This window comes from Bufo bufo, chromosome 4 (assembly GCF_905171765.1).
Source record: "Bufo bufo chromosome 4, aBufBuf1.1, whole genome shotgun sequence".
NCBI classification, from domain to species: Eukaryota; Metazoa; Chordata; class Amphibia; order Anura; family Bufonidae; genus Bufo; species Bufo bufo.
Genome location: NC_053392.1, coordinates 455,957,724 through 455,983,802, shown reverse-complemented (window position 1 = coordinate 455,983,802; position 26,079 = coordinate 455,957,724). Strand labels below are relative to the sequence as shown.

The 26,079-nt window shown below is 43.9% G+C and overlaps 1 protein-coding gene across 2 annotated transcripts in view; it reads right to left on the bottom strand.

The window, feature by feature from the left end:
- Positions 1-26,079, bottom strand: part of LYST (lysosomal trafficking regulator) — a 736,927-nt gene that overhangs the window by 454,155 nt on the left and 256,693 nt on the right. For both annotated transcript variants that reach the window (XM_040429442.1, XM_040429443.1), the window contains 2 exons: positions 16,318-16,516; positions 15,648-15,746 (listed from right to left, as the gene is read on the bottom strand). In XM_040429442.1, coding sequence (XP_040285376.1) covers positions 15,648-15,746; positions 16,318-16,516 — 298 coding nt within the window. The remainder of the gene's footprint in view (positions 1-15,647; positions 15,747-16,317; positions 16,517-26,079) is intronic.

The following is a 26,079-nucleotide window of genomic DNA, read 5'->3' as shown; positions in this document are numbered from 1 at the left end:
GCAACATGTACAATCCTAAAGTTGCAGGCAATGCAGATTGCAATGTGTGTACTAGGACCTGCAACAGTATAGCAATGGGACTGAAACTTGCAGCAATGTGAAGATTAAGTTGCTTGAGACATCCAAACAGTCAGTGAGGACAAGTCTTAGTGAATGCTATCCCAATGTCTCTAGTCATAGAGTTCAGCAGTGGTATATTATGACCCAATGTCTCTGGTAATATGTGCAAGGCTAAACAGCCATTAAAGGAATTCCTTCTGGATGAAATCCCGTATGGATCAAATAGCCAGTATATATGTAGGTAGATATAAGAGGGAGTGTAACAACTTACGTACCGATATCTTCCTGTGCGGCGTCCTGCATCAGCGGTACAATGGACTCACCTCTATGTCCATGTATTCGATATTGGAAGCTACCCTCCTCTCCGCCGAAAGTTCAGAAGTTTCACTTGTCAGTGGTGGCGGGGGAGCAGACTGCAATCACTGTTCAGCTGGTCCATTTTCATGCACCAGTCTCACGATAGTTTGCAGTGTTGGTTTTGGCTATATTGCAGCTCCAACTGGAAAATTTCCTCAAACAAATTCCATTGACTGTGTACAGCTTGGTAATTCCTACAGCATATATTTCCAAGCCAAACGCGTTTCGAAACAACTAGTTTCTTCCTCAGTAGCCACGCGTAGAAATATATGCTGTAGGAATTACCAAAAGGTACACAGTCGATTGAATTTGTTTGAGGAAATATTCCAGCTGGAGCGGCAATATAGCTGAAACAAACACTGCAAACTATCGTATGTAATATACATGCTATTTGCCCATCAATACTAGGACTGTTTATGTTTGTATTTTATTGTAACATTTTATATTTTATATACCTCATAATAAATTGCTTTCTGCCTAGTCCATAGTTTGAGTGCCCACCCACAATTCTTTTGTTCTAAATAAAAATTTAGCATAGCCACTGAGTTATTGAATAACATCTATCTGTATAGTGCCACCTGCTTTGTTTTTTTCTTATTTCTTTGACCTGATCACTGAGAAGGCCGCACATGCTCAGTTTTATCCTTCAACTTCCTCCTGAGATGTGAAAGGGCGAGCTAAGACACGCTCCTTAGCTGCAGCAGAAAAGAAACTCACTTAAGCTTGATATAAATCTAGCAGAGCAATGAATGGGGAGACCTCTGGATTCATGTGAGGTACAGGGTTGGCTCTAGCTTTGTTAGAAAGAGGTTGTCATTTACTATATGATGTCTGATTTTCATTCTTTACATTAGTCATGGGATAACCCCTTTAAGTTAGCAATGTTTGGTGTATATGTAAATGGATGATGTAGTGCACTACCCAACATATTCTGTGCACTGGAATCTCCCTGATTCAAGAAGTGAATATCGTAAATGATGGTGTGTGGATGCTGTCTATATGTGTGTCTGTATATGTTTGTATACTGTATGTGTGTATGATATATATATATATATACACACTTTACATGTGTATATTGTGTATATATTCTGCGTATGCAGTTACTTCTTACAAGTCTAAGACTGTCCCTCTGCGTGTTAATGACCTCACACTTATTCCTGGTTGTAGCAGGATCCCTTGATTGAGCTTAAGCCAACCAAGTTGTGCACCAAAGATTAGAGCAGCAAACAGCGTTATATACTGAGAAGGTGAGTAACCACTGGACACCAGAGGGATATACAAATAATATCTCAGGAACGGTATGTCCCAGAGAGCTGAGACCCGGTCTACAACCTTCCCGGACACCTGCTGTACCTGTGTACCAAATTTGGTGAAGATAGGTCCAGTCGTTTGGTTGCGCATAAAGAACGTCCTGACAGAAACTCATTTATATATATATATATATATATATATATATATATATATATATATATATATATATAACTACACACAGTACAGACTAAAAGTTTGGATACACCTTCTCATTCAAAGAGTTTTCTTTATTTTCATGACTATGAAAATTGTAGATTCACACTGAAGGCATCAAAACTATGAATTAACACATGTGGAATAATATACATAACAAACAAGTGTGAAACAACTGAAAATATGTCATATTCTAGGTTCTTCAAAGTAGCCACTTTTTGCTTTGATTACTGCTTTGCACACTCTTGGCATTCTCTTGATGAGCTTCAAGAGGTAGTCCCCTGAAATGGTTTTCACTTCACAGGTGTGCCCTGTCAGGTTTAATAAGTGGGATTTCTTGCCTTATAAATGGGGTTGGGACCATCAGTGGCGTTGAGGAGAAGTCAGGTGGATACACAGCTGATAGTCCTACTGAATAGACTGTTAGAATTTGTATTATGGCAAGAAAAAAGCAGCTAAGTAAAGAAAAACGAATGGCCATCATTACTTTAAGAAATGAAGGTCAGTCAGTCAGCCGAAAAATTGGAAAAACTTTGAAAGTAAGGGCTATTTGACCATGAAGGAGAGTGATGGGGTGCTGCGCCAGATGACCTGGCCTCCACAGTCACCGGACCTGAACCCAATCGAGATGGTTTGGGGTGAGCTGGACCACAGAGTGAAGGCAAAAGGGCCAACAAGTGCTAAGCATCTCTGGGAACTCCTTCAAGACTGTTGGAAAACCATTTCAGGGGACTACCTCTTGAAGCTCATCAAGAGAATGCCAAGAGCGTGCAAAGCAGTAATCAAAGCAAAAGGTGACTACTTTGAAGAACCTAGAATATGAAATATTTTCAGTTTCACACTTGTTTGTTACTATATATATATATATATATATATATATATATATATATATATATATATATATATATATATATGACTAGCAGAAGGACCCGGCTTCGCACGGGTATATTTCATCTATTTAATTTTATGTTTCCATGCGTCGTAAAAAGATAGTTTCCCCCATAACAGTGACCTCTACAGTACCCGCCCCTTTAACAATGACCACATGACCACCACAGTGCCCCGCCCCTTTAACAATGACTTTCACAGTGCCTGCTCCTTTAACACTGCCTGCCCCTTTAACAGTGACGTCCAAAGTGACCACCCCTTTAGCATTGACCACCCCTTTAACAGTGACCGCCCCTTTAACAGTGACTTTCACAGTGATCGCCCCTTTAACAGTGACTTTCACAGTGACCGCACCTTTAACAGCAACCGCCCTTTTAACAGTGACTTCACAGTGCCCGCCACTTTAACAGGGACCTTCATAGCGCCTGCCCCTTTAAAAATAGTGACCTCCACTGTGCCCGCCCCTTCAAACAGTAAAGAAAAATGGCTGGGTTGTTATGGAAACCTGTAGTAAAACTGTGTTTATGGCAGTTGGGATTTGAAGAGAAAGACTTGCAGGCTTGTATTGGCTAATGTGGGTGATTTTTTGGTAATATCTCAGGAACGGTATGTCCTAGAGAGCAGAGACCCGGTCTAAAACCTTCCCGGACACCTGATGTACCTTTGTGCCAAATATGGTGAAGATTGGTCCAGTCGTTTGGTCGCGCATAAAGAACGTCCAGACAGACGTCTAGAAACTCATATATATATATATATATATATATATATATATATATATATATATATATAGATACATTGTGCAGGCGCCATTTTGTGCTGCAAAAATACAGCACTCTGGATTTTTATTTTAATTAAAAGCGCAATTTCTGTAATTTACCCCTAACAAATATAGCAGTCCAATTTTAAAGTTTAGTTTGTATGGAGTGCAAATCATGTGACAAACATCCAAATGGCCCTCGGCAGCAAAATGGTTCCCAACACCTGGTCTACAATCTCACACTCAGCGAGGAGAAGCAGGAGTCAGCGGAGTGTCTTTCAGTCTTTGTTCTATAAATTGGTGGAGGGCTACAAGCTGGGAACCCTGTCGATCAATACTTTTGATATGTCCCTATAACTAGGGATGAGTGAACGCGAACTGTATAGTTCGGGTTCGTACCGAATTTTGGGGTGTCCGTGACACTGACCCGAACCCGAACATTTTCGTAAAAGTCCGGGTTCGGTGCTTTCTTGGCGCTTTTTGAAAGGCTGCAAAGCAGCCAATCAACAAGCGTCATACTACTTGCCCCAAGAGGCCATCACAGCCATGCCTACTATTGGCATGGCTGTGATTGGCCAGTGCAGCATGTGACCCAGCCTCTAAGCTTGGGTCACGTAGCGCTGCACGTCACTCTGCTGTTACAAGTGTAGGGAGAGGTTGCAGCTGCGACGTTAGGGCGAGATTAGGCAGTGATTAACTCCTCCAAAACACTTAAGACAGTGATCGATCTACAGCTGTGGATCATTGAACTGCTGCTATTCAATTGCTCACTGTTTTTAGGCTGCCCAGAACGTTTTTCTGTCACTTTTTTCTGGGGTGATCGGCGGCCATTTTGTGGCTTGTGGTGCGCCAGCACAAGCTGCCACCAAGTCTATTTAACCATCAATAGTGTGGTTATTTTTTGGCTATATCCTACATCAGGGTCAAGCTGAGCCTGTCACAAAGTGCATTTAACCATCAATAGTGTGGTTATTTTTTGGCTATATCCTACATCAGGGTCAAGCTGAGCCTGTCACAAAGTGCATTTAACCATCAATAGTGTGGTTATATTTTGGCCATATACTACATCAGGGGCAAGCTGAGCCTGTCACAAAGTGCATTTAACCATCAATAGTGTGGTTATTTTTTGGCTATATCCTACATCAGGGTCAAGCTGTCATCAAGTGGATTTAACCGTCAATAGTGTGGTTATTTTTTGGCCATATACTACATCAGGGGCAAGCTGAGCCTGTCACTAAGTGCATTTAACCATCAATAGTGTGGTTAGTTTTTGGCTATATCCTACATCAGGGTCAAGCTGAGCCTGTCACCAAGTTATTCTCAATAACTTCACACACACGCTACTGTTCAATTCCAAGTCTAATTCTGTGTGTAAACGTATACCTGTCAGCCAGCGCCTAAAAAATAGGCCTCAAATTTATATTCATCCAAATCTGTCATTATTGCTTTAGCTGGTCAAGTTATTTAGTGTCCGTCAAAGCACAGTTTTTGTTCTGGGTTGCAATACAATTCCCAATTTTGCAATTCTCTAAATTAGTGGTTTCTGCTGTATCAGGCCTACTTTAAATCTATCCCTAAAAGGGTATATTAGATTCAAGGTGCTGATAGAGACGATTACTCTTACCGGTAATTGGTTTTTCCAATAGCCTCCACAACGGCACTCCAGGAGGGTGTCCCCGCCTCCCCAGGACAGGAAACAACATAGAAGCTTAAGTTTAAAAGGCCCCCTCCCCTTACCTGCTTCAGTTAATGAGATAGGACTCGGTTAGTTAGTTGGTTCAAAACTGTATTGATACAATGACAACATAACATGAGTAACATAACATTCCACATAAATTATACCACTTGGGTAGGGAATCCAGTGCCGTTGTGGAGGCTATTGGAAAAACCAATTACCGGTAAGAGTAATCGTCTCTTTTCCCCGGCGCCTCCACAACGGCACTCCAGGAGGATTAATAGAGAAATGAACTCTAGGGTGGGACTACTGCAGATAAAACTTTTCTGCCATATGATAACTCATGACTTCTGAGTATAACTAACTTATAATGTTTAAAGAAAGTATTTGGATTTTTCCATGTAGCTGCTGTACATATTTGGTCTACTGAGGCCGAGGCGTTTTCCGCCCATGAGGCCGACACAGCTCTGGTAGAGTGTGCTTTTATCCCCTCAGGAGGGGTCAAGTTCCTCTGTAGATAGCAAAATTCGATGGTGTTCCGGATCCATCTGGATATAGTTCTTTTGCTTGCTGCTGATCCTTTGCACTGCCCTTGATATTGAAGGAGGAGATGGTCCGATTTCCTGAATGTCGCTGAGATTTCCAGGTACATTAGTAGACATATCCTGACATCCAGGTTATGGAATTTCCTTTCCAGGTCTGAGGTTGGATTCTCACAAAAGGATGGAAGTGACACCTGCTGTTGGCGGTGGAACCTTGAGGCCACTTTAGGTAGAAACATTGGGGTATGTTTAAGAATAATTCGGTCTTCTAGGATTGTAAGATAAGGTGCTTTACAGGAGAATGCCTGGATCTCACCTACTCTCTTGGCTGATGTTATGGCCAACAGAAAGGCAGTCTTTAAGGACAGAAGTTTAAGTGAGATCTCTTCCAACGGCTCAAAGGGGGCCTCCATTAGGACTTCTAGCACCAGGTTCAAATCCCATGGGGGAATGGTTGAATGAATGAATGGGCATTTTCTGAATGCTCCCTTTATGAACCTCTATATTAATGGAAGGTCTGCCAATTTTACATCAAGGAAGCTACTTAATGCTGAGACTTGTACTTTTATGGTGTTGGGTCTGAGGCCCTTATCCAGGCCTGCTTGTAAAAAGTCCAGTATGAGTGGAATATTTGTCTCCTGATTGTAGTATATTCTATCTCCTGCAAACTTTAGGAAGGTTTCCCAAGTTCTCTTATAGATTTGAGAGGTAGAGGCCTTTTTACTGCATAGTAAGGTAGATATTACAGAATCTGATAGACCCCTTTGCTGTAAGTGGACCCGTTCACTTTCCATGCTGTTAAGTGGAGGTTTGCTACCTCTGGATGAAGTACCGGCCCCTGCCGTAGTAGCCCCAGATATGATGGGAGAGACCAGTATTGACCTGCCGACAGATTGTAGAGGAGGAGAAACCAGGACCTTTTGGGCCAAAAAGGAGCGATAAATATTAGTTGTGCTTTCTCTTCTATTATTTTCATTAGCACTTTTGAAATTATGTTGTATGGGGGAAAAGCGTACAGGAGATCTTTTGGCCATGGACAAGACAGGGCGTCCACCATCAGTGGGTGGTCCCTGTTGGAGAGGGAACCGAATAACTCGAGTTGTCTGTTTCTCTGGTTTGCGAAGAGATCTACTTTTGGTTGTCCCCATTTGAGTGTTATTTGCCTGAACATGTTGGGATCTAGAGACCACTCTCCCCCTTTGAGAACTTCTCTGCTGAGATAGTCTGCTATTTCGTTTTCCTCTCCTTTTAGATGGACTGCTACCAGGGAATTTATATTCTTCTCTGCCCAGCTAAAAATTTCTCATGTCAATTCCTGTAGCTTTTTGCTTCTGGTACCCCCTTGTCGGTTCAGGTAGGCTACGGTAGTAGCATTGTCGGACAGTATCTTTATATGACGGGTTTTTACGCCTGGAAGATGTGTTAGCGCCTCCCATACTGCCGACAGTTCTCTTACGTTTGAAGAGGCTGCTGACATCTCTGGACTCCAGGAGCCTTGGATTAGATGATTCCCTGTATGGGCACCCCAGCCTCGGCTGCTGGCGTCGGTAGTTATAATGATTTGGTTTATCGGTCGCCAAAAGACTCCTTTTTGGAGGTTCCTTTTTATTTTCCACCATAGGAGAGATATTTTTACTTTTAGTGAATTTCTACCTTCCTGTTTAGAGAGCCTTGTTCTCCGTCCCAGGTTTCTAGGAGGAACATTTGCAAGATTCTGGTGTGATGTTGTGCCCATCGTACTGCGGGAATAGTGGATGTTAGATGACCTAACAGACTCATGATGTCTCTTATGGTTACTTTTTTTGCTTTGCAAATATTGGAGACTTTTTGACCTATATTTATCTGTTTTTCTAGAGGTAGGAAGGACATGAGATTGTGAGAGTCTAACAGTATCCCTAGAAATTTTTTTAGTTGACTGGGAACTAAGTCGGATTTTTGAATATTTATTAGCCAGCCTAGCTCGGTCAGTTTCTCCTGCACCAGCTGTAAATGATCCCGGAGAACCTAAAGAGATGAGCCCGCTATTAGGAGGTCGTCTAGGTATGGGACTACCAGGATACCTTGAAGGTGTAGGAACCCTGTCACTTCGGCCATGATTTTTGAGAAAATTCTTGGGGCGGATGATATCCCAAAGGGCAGGGCCTGAAACTGGAAGTGAAACTCCCGATCTCCTAGAAGGAGGGCTATTCTGAGATATTTTTGGTAGGCTCTGTGTATGGGCACATGGTAGTATGCGTCCGCAAGGTCTATAGTTACCATGTAACAATCTTTGGGTAGGAGATTTATTGTGGATCTGATCGACTCCATTCTGAATTTTTTGTAGGTCATATGTTTGTTCAGTTTTTTTAAATTGATTATCAACCTGAAGGACTTGTTGGGCTTTTGAATAAGGAATATGGGGGAATAAAACCCCTGCCTCTCCTGACCTTCTGGGACTGGTACAATGACTTCTTTTTGTAAGAGAGATGATATCTCCGACTCTAAGGCTTGTTGGCTTTCTGTTTTTTTTACTGGCTTGTTGATGAAGAAATGCTCTGGGGGGGGGGGGGGGGGGAATTGAATTCTAGCTTGTACCCCATGGATATGGTGTTTATAATTCAAGGGGCGGACGAGATCTTCTCCCAAGCTGAGGTAAACCTCCTTAACCTGCCCCCTACTTGATGCCTGGCGTCATTGACTGGCCTTAGAGGTGGACTCGGGGTTAAAGAGAAACCCTCTACCTCTCCCCCTGGAGGATTGCCATCTATTAGTGTTTCCTCTTCTCTTTTGGTCTGTTTTATTGCTCCTTTGGCTACGAAAGGACCGACGTTGTTGGTAGAATTTTGATTCTGCTGGAAATCCTTTCTTTTTGTCAGACGCTTTCTCTAAAATGTCCTCCAGAACAGAACCAAAAAGCTTATCCCCCTCACACGGAATGGCGCATAGCCTACTTTTAGAGCTACCGTTCCCCGTCCAAGATCTAAGCCACACAGCTCTTCTTGTGGAATTGGAGAGGGCCGCGGATCTAGCTGATAGTTTCACCAGATCCGCTGACGCGTCTGACAGAAAATTACATGCCTGCTTAAGGGTAGGAATTGAGGCTAGGATTTCTTCCCTAGAAGTTCCCACAGCCAGGTGTTCTTCCAATTGGTCTAGCCATATAGACAGGGATCTTGATGTGCAGGTAGCTGCTATACTGGGCCTGAGCATGGCTGTGTTTGTCTCCCAGGTACGTTTCAAAAGCCCTTCACACTTTTTATCCATGGGGTCCTTGAGCAGGCCCATGTCCTCAAAGGGGAGACACGTCTTATTGGAAATTCTGGCGACCAGCGCATCAATTCTAGGTGTTTTATCCCATAGAACTGAATCCTCTTCCAGGAATGGGTATTTCTCTTAAAGGAGACCGGTATTAAAATTCTTTTTCTCCGGATCTTTCCATTCCTTTTTAATTAATGTTTTGATGTTATTATGGACGGGAAAAACTTTCCTCTTTTTTTCTCCCAGTCCCTGGAACATCTTGTCCTGCACGGACTGAGACTCCTTGTTCTCTTCAATTTTCATTGTGGCCCTAATGGTCCTTAATAACCTCTCGGTCTCTTCAGGGCTACAGAGGGGTTTCCCTGATTCCTCCTCAGAGGATCCGGATTCCTCAAGAGACGCTACCTCTCCCTCTTCAGAGTCAGGCTCAGGCTGATGCGACACCCAGGATTTTTGCGAGGTAGAGGGCTGAGGAGAGCATGGAGGGAGTCTAGCAACAATTGCTGAATTCACCTCCTCTTTAATCATACCCCGGATGGATTCCAGAAGAGAGGGCGATTCATCCGACACTATCTTGTCCGTACACTTAGGACATAGTGATTTTTTTTGTTTTGGAGGGTAGGGATTTTTTACACACAGCACATCTCTTTTTAGACAAAGAGTCCCCAGATCTTCTGGTGCTGGTATTGTGGCCCTGAAAGGTAATTGAATCTATTTTAGGGCATGTCCGTAATAGCTACACTACCACCAGCACCACTAGTGAGGGAACGTGGGAAATCGTGTGTAATAATCCACCCCCCCTCCAGATTAAAACATAAGGGAAGGAGGCTTACCGGGCTCTGGGCGGCAGGATCCACAGGTTTGCGAGTCTCAGGAGCTTCCACGGGAGTCGACATGACAGCAAGTGAAGCAGGACGCCGACTCCTCGCTTCCTCGCTCTATATCCGCCAGTCCTCTGACGTCACACGCCACCGGAAGTGACGTAGAGGACTGGCGAGCTCACTTCCGCCTGTGCGTGCGCATGCGCGCTTGATCCCTCGTTCCTTAACAAACAGAAGGAACGGAGGCCCGTGGCTGCCTTCATAGACGGACTTACGCCTAAGGTGCAGGGCAGTCCGATACCCCCACCTCTGCACGGCCCTCCCAGACAGGGGAATCCTCTAGGCCGTGCGTTTTACCCCCCGCCGTAGCAGGAGCGGATTCCACGCGATCCCGAGGACAGGAAACAACAAACTGAAGAAGGGGAGGGGGCCTTTTAAACTTAAGCTTCTACGTTGTTTCCTGTCCTGGGGAGGCGGAGACACCCTCCTGGAGTGCCGTTGTGGAGGCACCGGGGAAAAGGGTAATTCTCAATAACTTCACACACACGCTACTGTGCAGATCCAAGTCTAATTCTGTCCGTAAATGTATACCTGTCACCCAGCGCCTAAAAAATAGGCCTCACATTTATATTCATCCAAATCTGTCATTATTGCTTTAGCTGGTCAAGTTATTTAGTGTCCGTCAAAGCACAGTTTTTGTTCTGGGTTGAAATACAATTCCCAATTTTGCAATTCTCTAAATTAGTGGTTTCTGCTGTATCAGGCCTACTTTAAATCTATCCCTAAAAGGGTATATTAGATTCAAGGTGCTGATAGGGTAATTCTCAATAACTTCACACACACGCTACTGTGCAGATCCAAGTCTAATTCTGTCCGTAAACGTATACCTGTCACCCAGCGCCTAAATAATAGGCCTCAAATTTATATTCAGCTAAATCTGCCATTACTGGTGTGCCTGTATTAGTGTAATACGGTACCTAAATAGATAGCCAGATAGTGTTAGGTGTCTGTAAAAAAAGGCCTGAATTTGAATTCAATACATTGGCCCGAATAATATTTTTCTTATTGTGGTGAACGGTAACAATGAGGAAAACATCTAGTAAGGGACGCGGACATGGTCGTGGTGGTGTTAGTGGACCCTCTGGTGCTGGGAGAGGACGTGGCCGTTCTGCCACAGCCACACGTCCTAGTGTACCAACTACCTCAGGTCCCAGTAACCGCCAGAATTTACAGGGATATTTGGTGGGGCCCAATGCCGTTCTAAGGATGGTAAGGACTGAGCAGGTACAGGCATTAGTCAATTGGGTGGCCGACAGTGGATCCAGCACGTTCACATTATCTCCCACCCAGTCTTCTGCAGAAAGCGCACAGATGGCGCATGAAAACCAAGCCCATCAGTCTGTCACATCACCCCCATGCATATCAGGGAAACTGTCTGAGCCTCAAGTTATGCAGCAGTCTCTTATGCTGTTTGAAGACTCTGCTGGCAGGGTTTCCCAAGGGCATCCACCTAGACCTAGAAGACATAGAATGCACTAACGCACAACCACTTATGTTTTCTGATGATGAGGACATGGGAATACCACCTCAGCACGTCTCTGATGATAACGAAACACAGGTTCCAACTGCTGCGTCTTTCTGCAGTGTGCAGACTGAACAGGAGGTCAGGGAAGAAGACGATGCAGGGGACGATGAGGTCCTAGACCCCACATGGAATGAAGGTCGCGCCACTGACTTTCACAGTTCGGAGGAAGAGGCAGTGGTGAGACCGAGCCAACAGCGTAGCAAAAGACAAAGAGGGAGCAGTGGGCAAAAGCAGAACACCCGCCGCCAAGAGACTCCGCCTGCTACTGACCGCCGCCATCTGGGACCGAGCACCCCAAAGGCAGCTTCAAGGAGTTCCCTGGCATGGCACTTCTTCAAACAATGTGCTGACGACAAGACCCGAGTGGTTTGCACGCTGTGCCATCAGAGCCTGAAGCGAGGCATTAACGTTCTGAACCTTAGCACAACCTGCATGACCAGGCACCTGCATGCAAAGCATGAAATGCAGTGGAGTAAACACCTTAAAAACAAGGAAGTCACTCAGGCTCCCCCTGCTACCTCTTCTGCTGCTGCCGCCTCGGCCTCTTCCTCCGCCTCTGGAGGAACGTTGGCACCTGCCGCCCAGCAAACATGGGATGTACCACCAACACCACCACCTGCGTCACCAAGCATCTCAACCATGTCACACGGCAGCGTTCAGCTCTCCATCTCACAAACATTTGAGAGAAAGTGTAAATTCCCACCAAGCCACCCTCGATCCCTGGCCCTGAATGCCAGCATTTCTAAACTACTGGCGTATGAAATGCTGTCATTTAGGCTGGTGGACACAGACAGCTTCAAACAGCTCATGTCGCTTGCTGTCCTACAGTATGTTGTTCCCAGTCGGCACTACTTCTCCAAGAGAGCCGTGCCTTCCCTGCACAACCAAGTATCCAATAAAATCAAGTGTGCACTGCGCAACGCCATCTGTGGCAAGGTCCACCTAACCACAGATACGTGGACCAGTAAGCACGGCCAGGGACGCTATATCTCCCTAACTGCACACTGGGTAAATGTAGTGGCGGCTGGGCCCCAGGCGGAGAGCTGTTTGGCGCACGTCCTTCCGCCGCCAAGGATCGCAGGGCAACATTCTTTGCCTCCTGTCTCCTCCTACTCAGCTTCCTCCTCCTCTTCTTCCACCTGCTCATCCAGTCAGCCACACACCTTCACCACCAACTTCAGCACAGCCCGGGGTAAACGTCAGCAGGCCATTCTGAAACTCATATGTTTGGGGGACAGGCCCCACACCGCACAGGAGTTGTGGCGGGGTATAGAACAACAGACCGACGAGTGGTTGCTGCCGGTGAGCCTCAAGCCCGGCCTGGTGGTGTGCGATAATGGGCGAAATCTCGTTGCAGCTCTGGGACTAGCCGATTTGACGCACATCCCTTGCCTGGCGCATGTGCTGAATTTGGTGGTGCAGAAGTTCATTCGCAACTACCCCGACATGTCAGAGCTGCTGCATAAAGTGCGGGCCGTCTGTTCGCGCTTCCGGCGTTCACATCCTGCCGCTGCTCGCCTGTCTGCGCTACAGCGTAACTTCGGCCTTCCCGCTCACAGCCTCATATGCGACGTGCCCACCAGGTGGAACTCCACCTTGCACATGCTGGACAGACTGTGCGAGCAGCAGCAGGCCATAGTGGAGTTTCAGCTGCAGCACGCACGGGTCAGTCGCACTGCGGAACAGCACCACTTCACCACCAATGACTGGGCCTCCATGCGAGACCTGTGTGCCCTGTTGCGCTGTTTCGAGTACTCCACCAACATGGCCAGTGGCGATGACGCCGTTATCAGCGTTACAATACCACTTCTATGTCTCCGTGAGAAAACACTTAGGGCGATGATGGAAGAGGAGGTGGCCCAGGAGGAGGAGGAGGAAGAGGGGTCATTTTTAGCACTTTCAGGCCAGTCTCTTTGAAGTGACTCAGAGGGAGGTTTTTTGCAACAGCAGAGGCCAGGTACAAATGTGGCCAGACAGGGCCCACTACTGGAGGACGAGGAGGACGAGGAGGATGAGGATGAAGCATGTTCACAGCGGGGTGGCACCCAACGCAGCTCGGGCCCATCACTGGTGCGTGGCTGGGGGGAAACGCAGGACGTTGACTATACGCCTCCCACAGAGGACAGCTGTGTCACGGCCAGCTCCTCTGAGGGCAGGGTTAGCATGGCAGAGATGTGGAAAAGTTTTGTCACCACAGCTAACTGCACCACCACCTGATACGGAACGTGTTAGCAGGAGGCAACATTTCACTAGCATGGTGGAACAGTACCTGTGCACACCCCTCCACGTACTGACTGATAGTTCGGCCCCATTCAACTTCTGGGTCTCCAAATTGTCCACGTGGCCAGAGCTAGCATCTTATGCCTTGTAGGTGCTGGCCTGCCCGGCGGCCAGCGTTTTGTCTGAACGTGTATTCAGCACGGCAGGGGGCGTCATTACAGACAAACGCAGCCGCCTGTCTACAGCCAATGTGGACAAGCTGACGTTCATAAAAATGAACCAGGCATGGATCCCACAGGACCTGTCCATCCCTTGTGCAGATTAGACATTAACTACCTCCCCTTAACCATATATTATTGTACTCCAGGGCACTTCCTCATTCAATCCTATTTTTATTTTTATTTTACCATTATATTGCGGGGCAAACCAAAGTTGAATGAACCTCTCCTCTGTCTGGGTGACGGGGCCTAAAAATATCTGACAGTGGCCTGTTCCAGTGGTGGGTGACATAAAGCCTGATTCTCTGCTATGACATGAAGACTGATTCTCTGCTGACATGAAGCCTGAATCTCTGTTATGGGACCTCTCTCCTCTGTCTGGGTGCCGGGGCCTAAAAATATTTGACAGTGGCCTGTTCCAGTGGTGGGTGACATGAAGCCTGATTCTCTGCTATGATATGAAGACTGATTCTCTGTTAAGGGACCTCTCTCCTCTGTCTGGGTGCCGGGGCCTAAAAATATCTGACAGTGGCCTGTTCCAGTGGTGGGTGACATGAAGCCTGATTCTCTGCTATGACATGAAGACTGATTCTCTGCTGACATGAAGCCTGAATCTCTGTTATGGGACCTCTCTCCTCTGTCTGGGTGCCGGGGCCTAAAAATATCTGACAGTGGCCTGTTCCAGTGGTGGGTGACATGAAGCCTGATTCTCTGCTATGACATGAAGACTGATTCTCTGCTGACATGAAGCCTGAATCTCTGTTATGGGACCTCTCTCCTCTGTCTGGGTGCCGGGGCCTAAAGATATCTGACAGTGGCCTGTTCCAGTGGTGGGTGACATGAAGCCTGATTCTCTGCTATGACATGAAGACTGATTCTCTGCTGACATGAAGCCAGATTCTCTGCTATGGGACCTCTCTCCTCTGCCTGTGTGCCTGGGCCTAAATATGTGACAATGGACTGTTCCAGTGGTGGGTGACGTGAAGCCTGATTCTCTGCTATGACATGAAGACTGATTCTCTGCTATGGGACCTCTCTCCAATTGATATTGGTTAATTTTTATTTATTTTATTTTTATTTTTATTCATTTCCCTATGCACATTTGTTTGCAGGAGATTTAACTACAATTTGCTGCCTTTTGCAGCCCTCTAGCCCTTTCCTGGGCTGTTTTACAGCCTTTTTAGTGCCGAAAAGTTTGGGTCCCCATTGACTTCAATGGGGTTCGGGTTCGGGTTCGGGACGAAGTTCGGGTCGGGTTCGGATCCCGAACCCGAACATTTCCGGGAAGTTTGGCCGAACTTCTCGAACCCGAACATCCAGGTGTTCGCTCAACTCTACCTATAACTTATCAAAATTTTAAAAAAAGTGTAATTAACTCTAAATTATTGCATTTTAATATATAAAATAAGGGTAAATAAATCTATAAAGAAACCAGGATGGTGCAGAAGCACTTTCCACAGCACTCTGCACCTTAGACTTTCCTGATGCTCCAGCAGGCAGATCGTGTATATAACAATATGCTTTCCATGGACACTCTGAGACGCACTACTGCATTGTTGTAGTTTCAGTAAAGGTTTAGTTACCTATTAATATTTTTAGGACATTTAGACAAAAGTTATAATTTCTCTTTGCAAAACAGGGCTGTGTGTATCCATTTCCATGCTTCAAATCCATTAACAGGCAAGAATACAGAATGCTGCAACTGAAAGTGAACTAAATATGCCCGTATGCTATGCAAATGCAGCCTGGATAGCACACGGATGGAGATTTAGGTCATCAGATACAGGCCTTATAGTATATACTGTATGAAAATTCTAACTAACCTTTGCTTGAAAACACAGGACTGGCTGCAGAATGGCCTCCAATTGAAGAATGTCTTTGATTTATTACTGATTTAAGTTTCTCTTGAAATATCTTATCATCTAAAGAAAGATAGTCATGTCAAACAAAAAATAGACTAACAAATGAGGACAGCCAACATTCCATGTCAACACATTTTGTACTGTAGTTACCAAAATGGCAACATAAAGCAAATTGAAAAAAAAAAAATGGTAAAACATAAGAAAGCTCTGTTACAGGAAAAATCTGTAGTAATAATAATAATAATAATAATATTATAATAAAATCAACGTAAAATGCCAAAACAAAATAAAGCAAACACCACCACTAGCTCACAGAACTTCTAGTCCCACCCACATTGGCTGTAAACTTTAGATTCCCTATAGAAAATGACTAAATGGGACAAAATGAAAACATTTTAGTCTCACTTTGTGCTACTGAAAAAAACTGAAAACCTATTAAACATATTTTTTTTCTTTTTACATATTCCCAAATAAAAATCAAATAATCAAATGTAAGTAAAAGTCACATTTCCAAAAATAAAATATGGAAAATGCATTTGGTCAATGAGGTAAAGTGCCTGGTTTTGAACTGGTTAAGCAATTTGTCATCTAACACAATATTAAATCTACCTAGAAAAAAAGAGCATCTCACCAATGTGTAAAGAAAAGAAAAAACTATTGGGATTATGACAAACAAAAGTGTTTGTAGGTGGGTGGACTGCCAATAGGAAACTGAAGATTAACTTCAGAAGGTCCAACTCCGGAGGTGATCCAAGTACTTCTTCAATGATTTTTATATACGATCCACAAACCTCTTGAGGGATGGATGCTATATGGCCCTCCTTGTGCTCCTGAGTATAAAAAAAATAATAATAAAAAATAAATAAATAAATTTTCAACAGAAAAATCAATAACACAATAATACACAATACAAGTAAAACTAGTACACAAATATAAAGCAGAAGTCTGAAAAAGAGAGAGATCATACAGCCATACAATCATCAAAACCCCACAAAAAATGGAGTGCAAAGACACCTAAATCATTAAAAATAAAATTTTATATAAGACAATATTAAAAAGTATTAATCATGACATTACATAATATAACGTTATGGCAGGGAACAACAACCACACACCACCTCTGTACCTCCCCCAACACAAAAGAAAAGAGAAATATATAGGCCGTACCACAGATAAATAATGAACTGAGCATAACCCCCCACCCGGCAATGTAGTGCGCCCAGCACTCACAAGTTTGCCGAGTGCTCACCTAATGCCGCTCTAATGTGTGACTAAACATGTGCCTATAATTCAATAAATAATAATGCCCTAATATATGGTACACATACCTAATGAGAGATTGCAGGTGTATTTGCCAAGCATCTCTAATTTATAAGCATAGCATTAGCAATTATTATGCATTTATGTACTTTATTTAGTTTGCAGAGTGCTGTTGCATTGTATTTTTTGTTCTATGATGTGTTTTCAGCCATAGCAACGTGCACCTGCACATTCGGATGTGCTGACTGACCCCATTACTTTCTTTGCAGTTTGTACTGGAGGTGTGGCTGACACTTCAGTCGTGTACTCCTGACCAGCCTGTCTGCCCCATAGGCTGATTTTAATTAGTATGAGTATAAAGCCGAGCCTGCTCTCCCTCACTCACTGGAAGCCATTTGGCACCAGGAGAGGTATAGGGTGGAATCTCATTGCATTCATTGGTGGCCATTTGGCACCAGGAGAGGTGTGGAGTGGGCTCGGCATGCATGTTGGTACCTGCATTCCCTGGATATAATGGAGGCCATTTTGGCACCAAAGATAATAAAAATTAAGGTGGGCCCAGCATGCATGTGGAACCTACACTATCTGAATTGTATGGTAGCCGTCATGGCACATAACAGGTAGAATTTAGTGTTAGGTTCCCATCTTACAGAGATTGCCTTGACGTGTGGCAGACGGGCTCAAATCATTTTGTACAAAATGTATTTGCCCAGCATCTCAAATTTATAAGCATAGCACTAGCAATTATTAGGCATTTTTGTACTTTATTTGGTTTGCAGAGAGCTGTAGCATTGTATGTTTTGTTCTATATTCTTGAGAACTCTCACATTATCAAGATAGGTCTTCTTGGGTTGTTTCTAGTGTTCCAACTTTGTTTCCATTTTGGTCTACATCAGTTTTGAAGTTAACTCTTTAACCCTTAGGATACCAGAGTTTTTTTTTTCGTTTATCTTCCTTGAGCCATAACATTTTTATATTTCCGTTCACATAGCTGTATGAGTGCTTATTTTTTGCGGGACAAGTTGTACTTTCTAATGCTACACAATCCAGTGGGAAGCAGTAAAAAAATACCAAATGGAGTGGAATTGGAAGCAGTGATACCCATGATGTTTATATTTTTTGTAAGTTGGTAATAAAATTTTTTATTATACAGAAAGGGGTGTAATTAAAAAAAATTAAAAAATGTTTTATATATTTTAAGTTATTTTTAACTTTTTTTGTAATGATTTTGGAGCTCGTATATGAGCGTACAAAATACACTTATTTTTTTATTTTGAACAATCGTGGATTTTTAAAATACATTTATTACTGACTATTGATAATTTCTTATGTTGGCCTGCGACCTAGTGGCCAAAATAAAAATTGAAGCATGAATGATGTCAGCCTCTTTTGCGAGGCTGAGAGCATTTAAATCAGTGATGGCAAACCTTTTAGAAACTGAGTGCCCAAACTGCAACTTAAACCCACTTATTTATCACAAAGTGCCAACACGGCAATTTAACCTGAATACCAATATAGTTTATCTTCCATGTACTTTATCATTTAGCTATAATAACTGCCTACATTCAGTGCTCTCACTGTGCCGTTCATAGCACGCCCTTCGCTGATGAATGACAGGAAAAGTCTAAGGCTTATTGGTACACCAGACTTTTTCCAGGGTGCGGATGCCCACAGAGACGGCTCTGAGTGCCGCCTCTGGCACCCGTGTCATAGGTTCGCCATCACTGATTTAAATCAATTACCGGCATCCTCATTGGCCACAGAGTATGCCAAGCGCGAGCTTCCGGGTTTTTCACACTTTAGATGCCATAATCTCACTTGATCACTGAATCTTAAGGCTTTTATTACCGCAAGGTGTGTATCTGAGGGCAAAGGTGGATCAGAACAACAGCAGGTTAGTGTATGGCAGGGAATTTAGATGAATGAGAGAGGAGCTCCTCACAACCATGTCTGTCTCACTCAGTGGCTAGCTTCACCCTAAAATTTTTTTTTTTTTTTATATTCTAATTTATTGAGATGCACCTGTATACAGGGCCGAATCTGCCATTAGGCAATGTGTGTGTATAGCGGAGGTAATGCTGTGCAGAGATATGACTTGGGTCTGGAGCTCATCAGGAAGAGATAAGGGGCAAAGATCTGCTGAGTATGTGTACTGACCTACCTGCCACCTCAGTGTGTGTGTGTGTGTTTATATGTACTGTATAAATGCCCTCACTATGCTGATGTCTAGACTGGTCAATCAAAGGGAGGGGAAGGTGTGCAGAGCACAGGGGGAGTTACAAAAAGGGCTCTCTGTGGATTCAGCCCTGCCCACTGGTGCTCCAACATGCTTAAGTAGATATGAATAAAAATACAGATACATGTGCGTCTGATTTGCATACAGACAAAAAAAAAAAGTACATGTACGGCGCAAGGTCAGCGGAGCTTTGGGGAACGATCGGGGGTGAATCGAGGCACCATGGCTGCTCTTACCTGGAGGCAGCATGGTCCTGCACCGTAATCCCTGCTGCTCCAAGCGCTGTGATTGGCCGATCAATGAGACTGGTACATCGCAGAGCAGGAAGCTGTCAGAGGCATCGGGGAGAGTCGGGAGGAGGTGGCAGGTGCTGAAAAGTCAGCACCGGTCACCTCTGAGGTGAGGCAGGAGACACCGATGGCAGCGCTATAGCTGCAGAAGAGGCTGAACTTCCCTGCATGCAGTCATTCTAGCTGATGACTGCATGCAGACAAGTTCTGTGCTGCTTGTGGCTAGGGACTTGTAGTGCACACCACTGCACATTTAATCCCTTTCCTGCTGAAAAGAAGAAAGAAGAAAAGAAGAAGAACATCTGGAATTGCTGCACAGATTTTTATTTTTTTTTCCCCATTTGCAGCTGTTCCGGATCCCTAAACCACCCTCCATCCCTGCCCCTTCCTGCCCCCCCCCCCCCCTTCGCTCCCCTCTCAGCCCCCCAAACTTTTTTGGGCCGTGCATTTTTGTTGGTCTTTTCAATTAATATTTTTTTTTTACCATTTTCCAGCTCTGTACCACTTTTTCTGCGTGCGAGCTGTGACCAAGTGCTGCTCAGTGCTTGCTTACCTGCCTGATCAGCACCTGAGGATTATTTGTGCCGATTTTCTTTTTTTTGGGTTAAAAAAATAAGAAAAAAGAAGTGAGGGCTTTATATAAATAAATAGAGAGTTATATATATATATATATATATATATATATATATATATGTTAAATTTTTAGCCAGTGTTCACTGTAGTGTATTTTTATACTACAGTTTTTGCACGCATGATCTGTGTGTGTGCGTGCTACAGAGCACCGATCAGTGCTCTATATAGCACATTTTTTTTGATGTGAAAAAAGAGCTGCAGTTAGTGGTAGTAAGTTATATATATTTCAGCTAGTGTGAGTTCAGGTTTTTGCACTAACGCACCATCTGCGTGCGTGCATTTTACAGAGCATTGTAGTAAATTTTTGTACTACAGTTTTTGCATCCCAAGGAGTATACTCAGCTTAAGAGGCATACGCCATCCTTGCCTCAGATACGGAGTCTGCAAGAGAGGGAGAAGAGCGTGTCACTTTCCTCTAACCTCTCCTCCGCTGATGAGGGACTCTCTAGAAGGCGCCCCAGGGTAGCAGCGGAGGTAGCCCCCCAGAGTGAGCCCAAATGGACCCCACCCCCTGACTATTATCAACCCCAAATTCCTGAGTTTGTGGGCAACTCAGGAATTCAGATAGATTGTGTGGGCATTTCATTGAGCTAGATTTTTTTCAAAATCTTCTCTGAAAAATTTGTAAATTTAATGGTGGCCCAAACCAATTTATACGCCCAACAATTTATTGATCTGAACCCTACTTCGCCATATGTTAGGTTGGAGCCCAGTAGATGCAGCAGAGATGATGAAGTTTTGGGGACTTGTGCTGCATTTTTGGGGGTTTCCACTGTAGGGCCACCTCAGGGTGTGTTCAATTGCAAGATGACACCTGTCAATTATTCTGGTGAAATCTGCCTTCCAGAAGCCATTTGGTGCACCTTTCCTCCTGACCCCTGTGGTACACGCATATAGCAGTATACAAGCACATATGGGGTATTGCTGTAATCAGGAGAAAATGGGCAATACATTAGGGACTGGATTTTCACCAGGTGCCCCTTGAAAGTGAAAAATTTGGGCCTAAAGTCAATGTTTCAAGATTTTTATTTTTTCATTTTTAATTTTCACAGCCAATTCCATGAATCACCTTTGAGGACAAAGTTATCACTACACATTTTGAAGTATTCCTTGAGTGGTGTCGTTTCCAGAATGGAGTAAATTTTGGGGGGTTTCCACTCTAGGGGTACCTCAGGGTGTCTTCATATGTGACTTAGCTCCCAAAAGACAATCCTGCAAAGTCTGTCCAAAAGCCCTATGGCACTACTTCCCTTTTGAACCCTGCCATAAATCTATACATCATTTTTTGAGCATATATGGGATTGTTGGTGTATTCGGGGGGAAATGGGGAACAAAATGTGGGGTGTAAAGCAACTTTTACTGGAAATTTTCTATTATTTTTCATTTTCACCGCCAAGCGTTTCCTAATTCTGTGAAACACCTGATGGGTCAAACTGCATATTACCCTCCTTGAAATATTCCTTGAGGGGTGTAGTTTTCGGAATGGGATCACTTTTTGGGGGTTTCCACTCTAGGGCCACCTCAGGGCGTCTTCACATGAGACATAGCTCCCAATTACCATTCCAGCTAAATCCGCTCTCCAAAAGCCATATGGTGCTCCTTCCACTCTGAAGCATGCTGTGCGCCCATACATCATCTTTTGAGCACACATGGGGGGTGTTTCTGTAAACTCCTGATTCAGGGTAAGAGATTTTGAGTTTTGTTTGGATGTTAACCCTTCATGTGTTGCAGAAAAAAAATCAATTAAAACTTAAAATCTGCTGAGGGGCATGGTCTGCCGGCCGAGTAAGATGGCTGTGTGAGTATTGAGCTCCAGCGCCACGTTAGCGACGACGAGACAGCAAGCGGGTTAGAAACTACACAACTCCTCTCCTCTGAGTGACGCTGCACCCCAGATGATGACAAGAGGTAAAAGATCCATGAAGAAACAGGGGAAGCTGGACTTTTTCCTGGAACGCGGTAAGGATGAAGATGGTGCTTGTCTGCCAGCCACCTCACGCTCCCTGGGCTCATGCTCCCCAGAAGCGCCAGGCACGCCTCGTGGATCGCAATCGGAGGAGACTTCAAAACCACCATCTCTGCTTCATACCCCTTCTCCACCTCAAAGACGACCGCGGGAAAGCCCACACTCCTCAACTTCATGCGCAGGACATCAGACCAGCTTTGCTATGCCATCTCCCGCTGGCAGTCCCACGAAGCAGAGACCTAGATCCCAGGCCCCGTTAGTACAAGACTTAGAGGTGAGAGATCATACTGAATTCCTATTACAAAACATTTCAAAAAGAACTCATCCCACATATGCTCCAAATATTCCAACAGTCAATGGACTTAGGAGATATTCCGAAAGAGCTGCTCAAGGCAACTATCGTGACTATCCCTAAATCGGATAAGCCCTCTGATTATCCAAATAAATATCGCCTTTATTAAATTCAGGAAAACTCCAGGAGAGTCCTAAACGTCATTGACTTTCTTCAGAAGGGAAAGATCCCTGCTATTCTGGTGACTTTAGACGCGGAGAAGGCATTTGACCGCATTAACTGGTCTTTTGCATTCCCCGTCCTGTCCCACATGGACTTTTCCGGGGCCATCCTATCAGCCATCAAGGCTTTATACACCAGCCCCTTTGCTAAAGTCTGGGTTAATGGTGCACTTTCAGAGACTTTTAACATCACCAATGGCACCCGACAAGGATGCCCTCTATCACCCTTGATTTTTATATTATCAATAGAGCCCATAGCCCAGACGATAAGACAAGATAACAGAATTAAGGGAGTTACAATAGGAGGCAGATGCCACAAAATTACCCTGTATGCCGATGACATTCTTTTTTCATAGACTACCCCCCAGGAATCCCTAGAAGCTGCGATGGAAATCATATCCAAATTTGGATTATTGTCATATTATAAACTCAATGCCACTAAATACCAAGCCCTCCCCCTTAATGTTCCCTTCCAGCAGCTCAAATCCCTATCCACCTTATTCAAATTAGATTGGCAGACTACCCAGATTGAATATCTAGGAATAAAACTGACACCCCACATCTCACAACTTTGTAAAACCAACTATCACCCCTTTCTAGCCACTTTGGAAAAAGACCTACTCAATGTAACTAAAAACGAAATTTCCTGGGTAGGCCGCATCGCTGCTTTTAAAATGTTTACGCTCCCCAAACTTTTAAATCTATTCAAAACACTGCCCATTACCCCTCCGGCTTCCTTCTTCAATATATGCACGAAACACCTGAATAAGTTTGTCTGGGGACAGAAAAGACCACGGATATCGTCTACATTAATGCAAAAAGCCTATGGAGGTTTGGGACTTCCTAATATACACGATTATTTTCTAGCGTCGCAAGTGGTGCAACTCAGAGACTGGTGGTTGGAGGATCCCTCCAAGCACTGGGTTCACATAGAATCCAAATTAACCCCCCTCACAGCCTAAAAGCGCTTCTGATCTCATCCCTGTACCCCTCGTTCATAAAGCCTCAACTGCCCCATCTAGTTTCCACAGCTCTATCACATTGGAGCCAATTCCATAAAAATTGCCCCAATTCCCCAATATCCATTGCTTATCGAATTCCCTTGACAATATTGGAATACCTAATCCCTGACTTGGATGTTTGGCCCTGGAGAAAGTGCAGAATAAGAAATCTATCTGACCTATTTGAAGAGGGCCAACTAATCACCTTTGAACACCTACATAGCACTTTCCAAATTCCAAATACGGAATTCTACAAATACCTCCAAATAAGACATCTCTCCAGGGTGAATAACCTCCTCCAATTTTCCGCCAAACCCGGACATATTCAAATTATGTTCACTTTCCTCCCCGCTAAGTACTCGCATAAATCTACACCCTTCAGGTCTTGGGAGAGGGAGCTGGGTCTTTACTTCTCTGAGGACAGTGGAGGAAAGCTCTCATTCACTGCTAAACATTTGAAATGTGTCCTCCAGTATGAATCCCTGATGAAAACCACTCTAAGATGGTATTACACACCGGATAGGTTGTGCCACATCTTCCCGGGGATTCCACATCTTTGTTGGAGAGGATGCGGTCAAAGAGGCACACTCCTCCATATACTCTGGTCCTGTCCACTCCTTCAAGGAATATGGCAAGGGATTTTTGCTCTAGCCTCGGTTTTGCTGGGGTTTAATTTAATCCCTTCACCTTCTTTGGCTTTATTATTAATATAGTTGGATGCAATCCCTTACAGCCATAGGCTAGTAATTGCACACCTTTTCTTATCCACCAAACTAGCTATCACTGAAAAATGGAGGAGCACAGAAATACCTTCGATATCAGAAATTCTCTTAAAAAGGAATACTACTTTCATCTATGAGCGGATCTTAGCGTCAGCCGTGCACTCCTTTTCTAAATTTACAAAGAGGTGGAGTGCCTGGATCAATTCTAAACTAGCAATACAGTTAGCTTGACCACAGAATCATAAGACCAACTGGAGAACTAGCCACATGGTACTGTTTTACCCTAGAGAGAAACTTTTTTTTTTACCCCTTCATGTACCCCCTGTTTTCATTTTATGACTTTAATTTCTGTAATTAGACCTGTTTATGGTCTCCTTTTCTTTTCTACATATTGTGCATAAGAATCTCGTCTGTACCGCCAATTCGGGCTATGTAAGTGTACTGACTTGTTACATGATATATGACCATACATATGCCTGCTTTTCTTTTTCTTGAAATAATAAAAACTTATAGTAAAAAAAATATTAAATATGCTAAAAAAATGTAAAATTGTGAAATTTCATAACCATTTTTATTTAAATTCTTGTGGGGCACCTAAAGGGTTAACAAAGTTTGCAAAAATCAGTTTTGAATAGCTTGAGGGGTGTCGTTTCTAAAATGGGGTGATTTATTGGTGGTTCCTAATACGTAAGCCCCTGAAAGTGACTTCATAACTGAACTGGTCCTGAAAAAAATTGGGGTTTGGAAATGTTCTTAAAGATTTTAAGATTTGCTTCTAAACTTCTAAGCCTTCTAATGTCCCAAAAAAATAGCCATTTTCAAACTGATCCAAATATGAATTAGATATATGGGGAATGTAAAGTAATAACCATTTTTGGAGGTATTACTATCTATTAGAAAAGTAGAGAAACTGAAATTCAGAAATTTGCTAATTTTACCAAATTTTGTATTTTTTTATAAATAAAAATGAAATTTCTTAACTCCATTTTACCACTTTCATTAAGTACAATATGTGACGAGAAAACTGTCTCAGAATGGCCTGGATAGGTAAAAGTGTTTTAAAGTTATCACCACATAAAGTAACACATTCCGGCCGTTGACTATAAAAGTCCGGGAGGTGGATCTCTCTCTCTGAATGGACGTTTCTTAACATCTATTCAGAGATGGCAGCTGCACGCTAATTGTGCAGCTGCAGGGCAGGTTGCCCACTGTCAGTGACAGCAGGGCAACACAGAGAGAAGGCAGGGACAGTTCCCAGGCCTTCTAGAACGCTGTATACACAGCGTTCACCGAGCGCTGTGTATACAGATCAGGAAGCGCTCATCCCTAAATATAAACTCAAAATTGAGTATCAGCATTAATTTTCCCAAAGCTTTGGATACTGTAGCATAAGATTGGATTCTCATTTGTGAACACTTGGATTGAGTAAAAACCTCAGTGAGCGCAAACAGAAGGGGGCTATCAACGGTTAATATTCATATTGGGTCGCAGTTACTAGTGGAGTACCACAGGAGTCACTATTGAGTCCTGTGGGAAAAAATATCAAATTTATTGCTTAAGAAATACTTAAAGAGGACCTTTCACCGATTTTGACCCTATGAACTAACTATACAGACATGTGGAGCGGCACCCGGGGATCTCACTGCACTTACTATCATCCCCGGGCGCCGCTCCGTTCTCCTGCTATGTCCTCCGGTATCTCCGTTCCCTAAGTTATGGTAGGCGGAGTCTGCCCTAACGCTGGCCAATCGCATTGCAGAGCTCACAGCCTG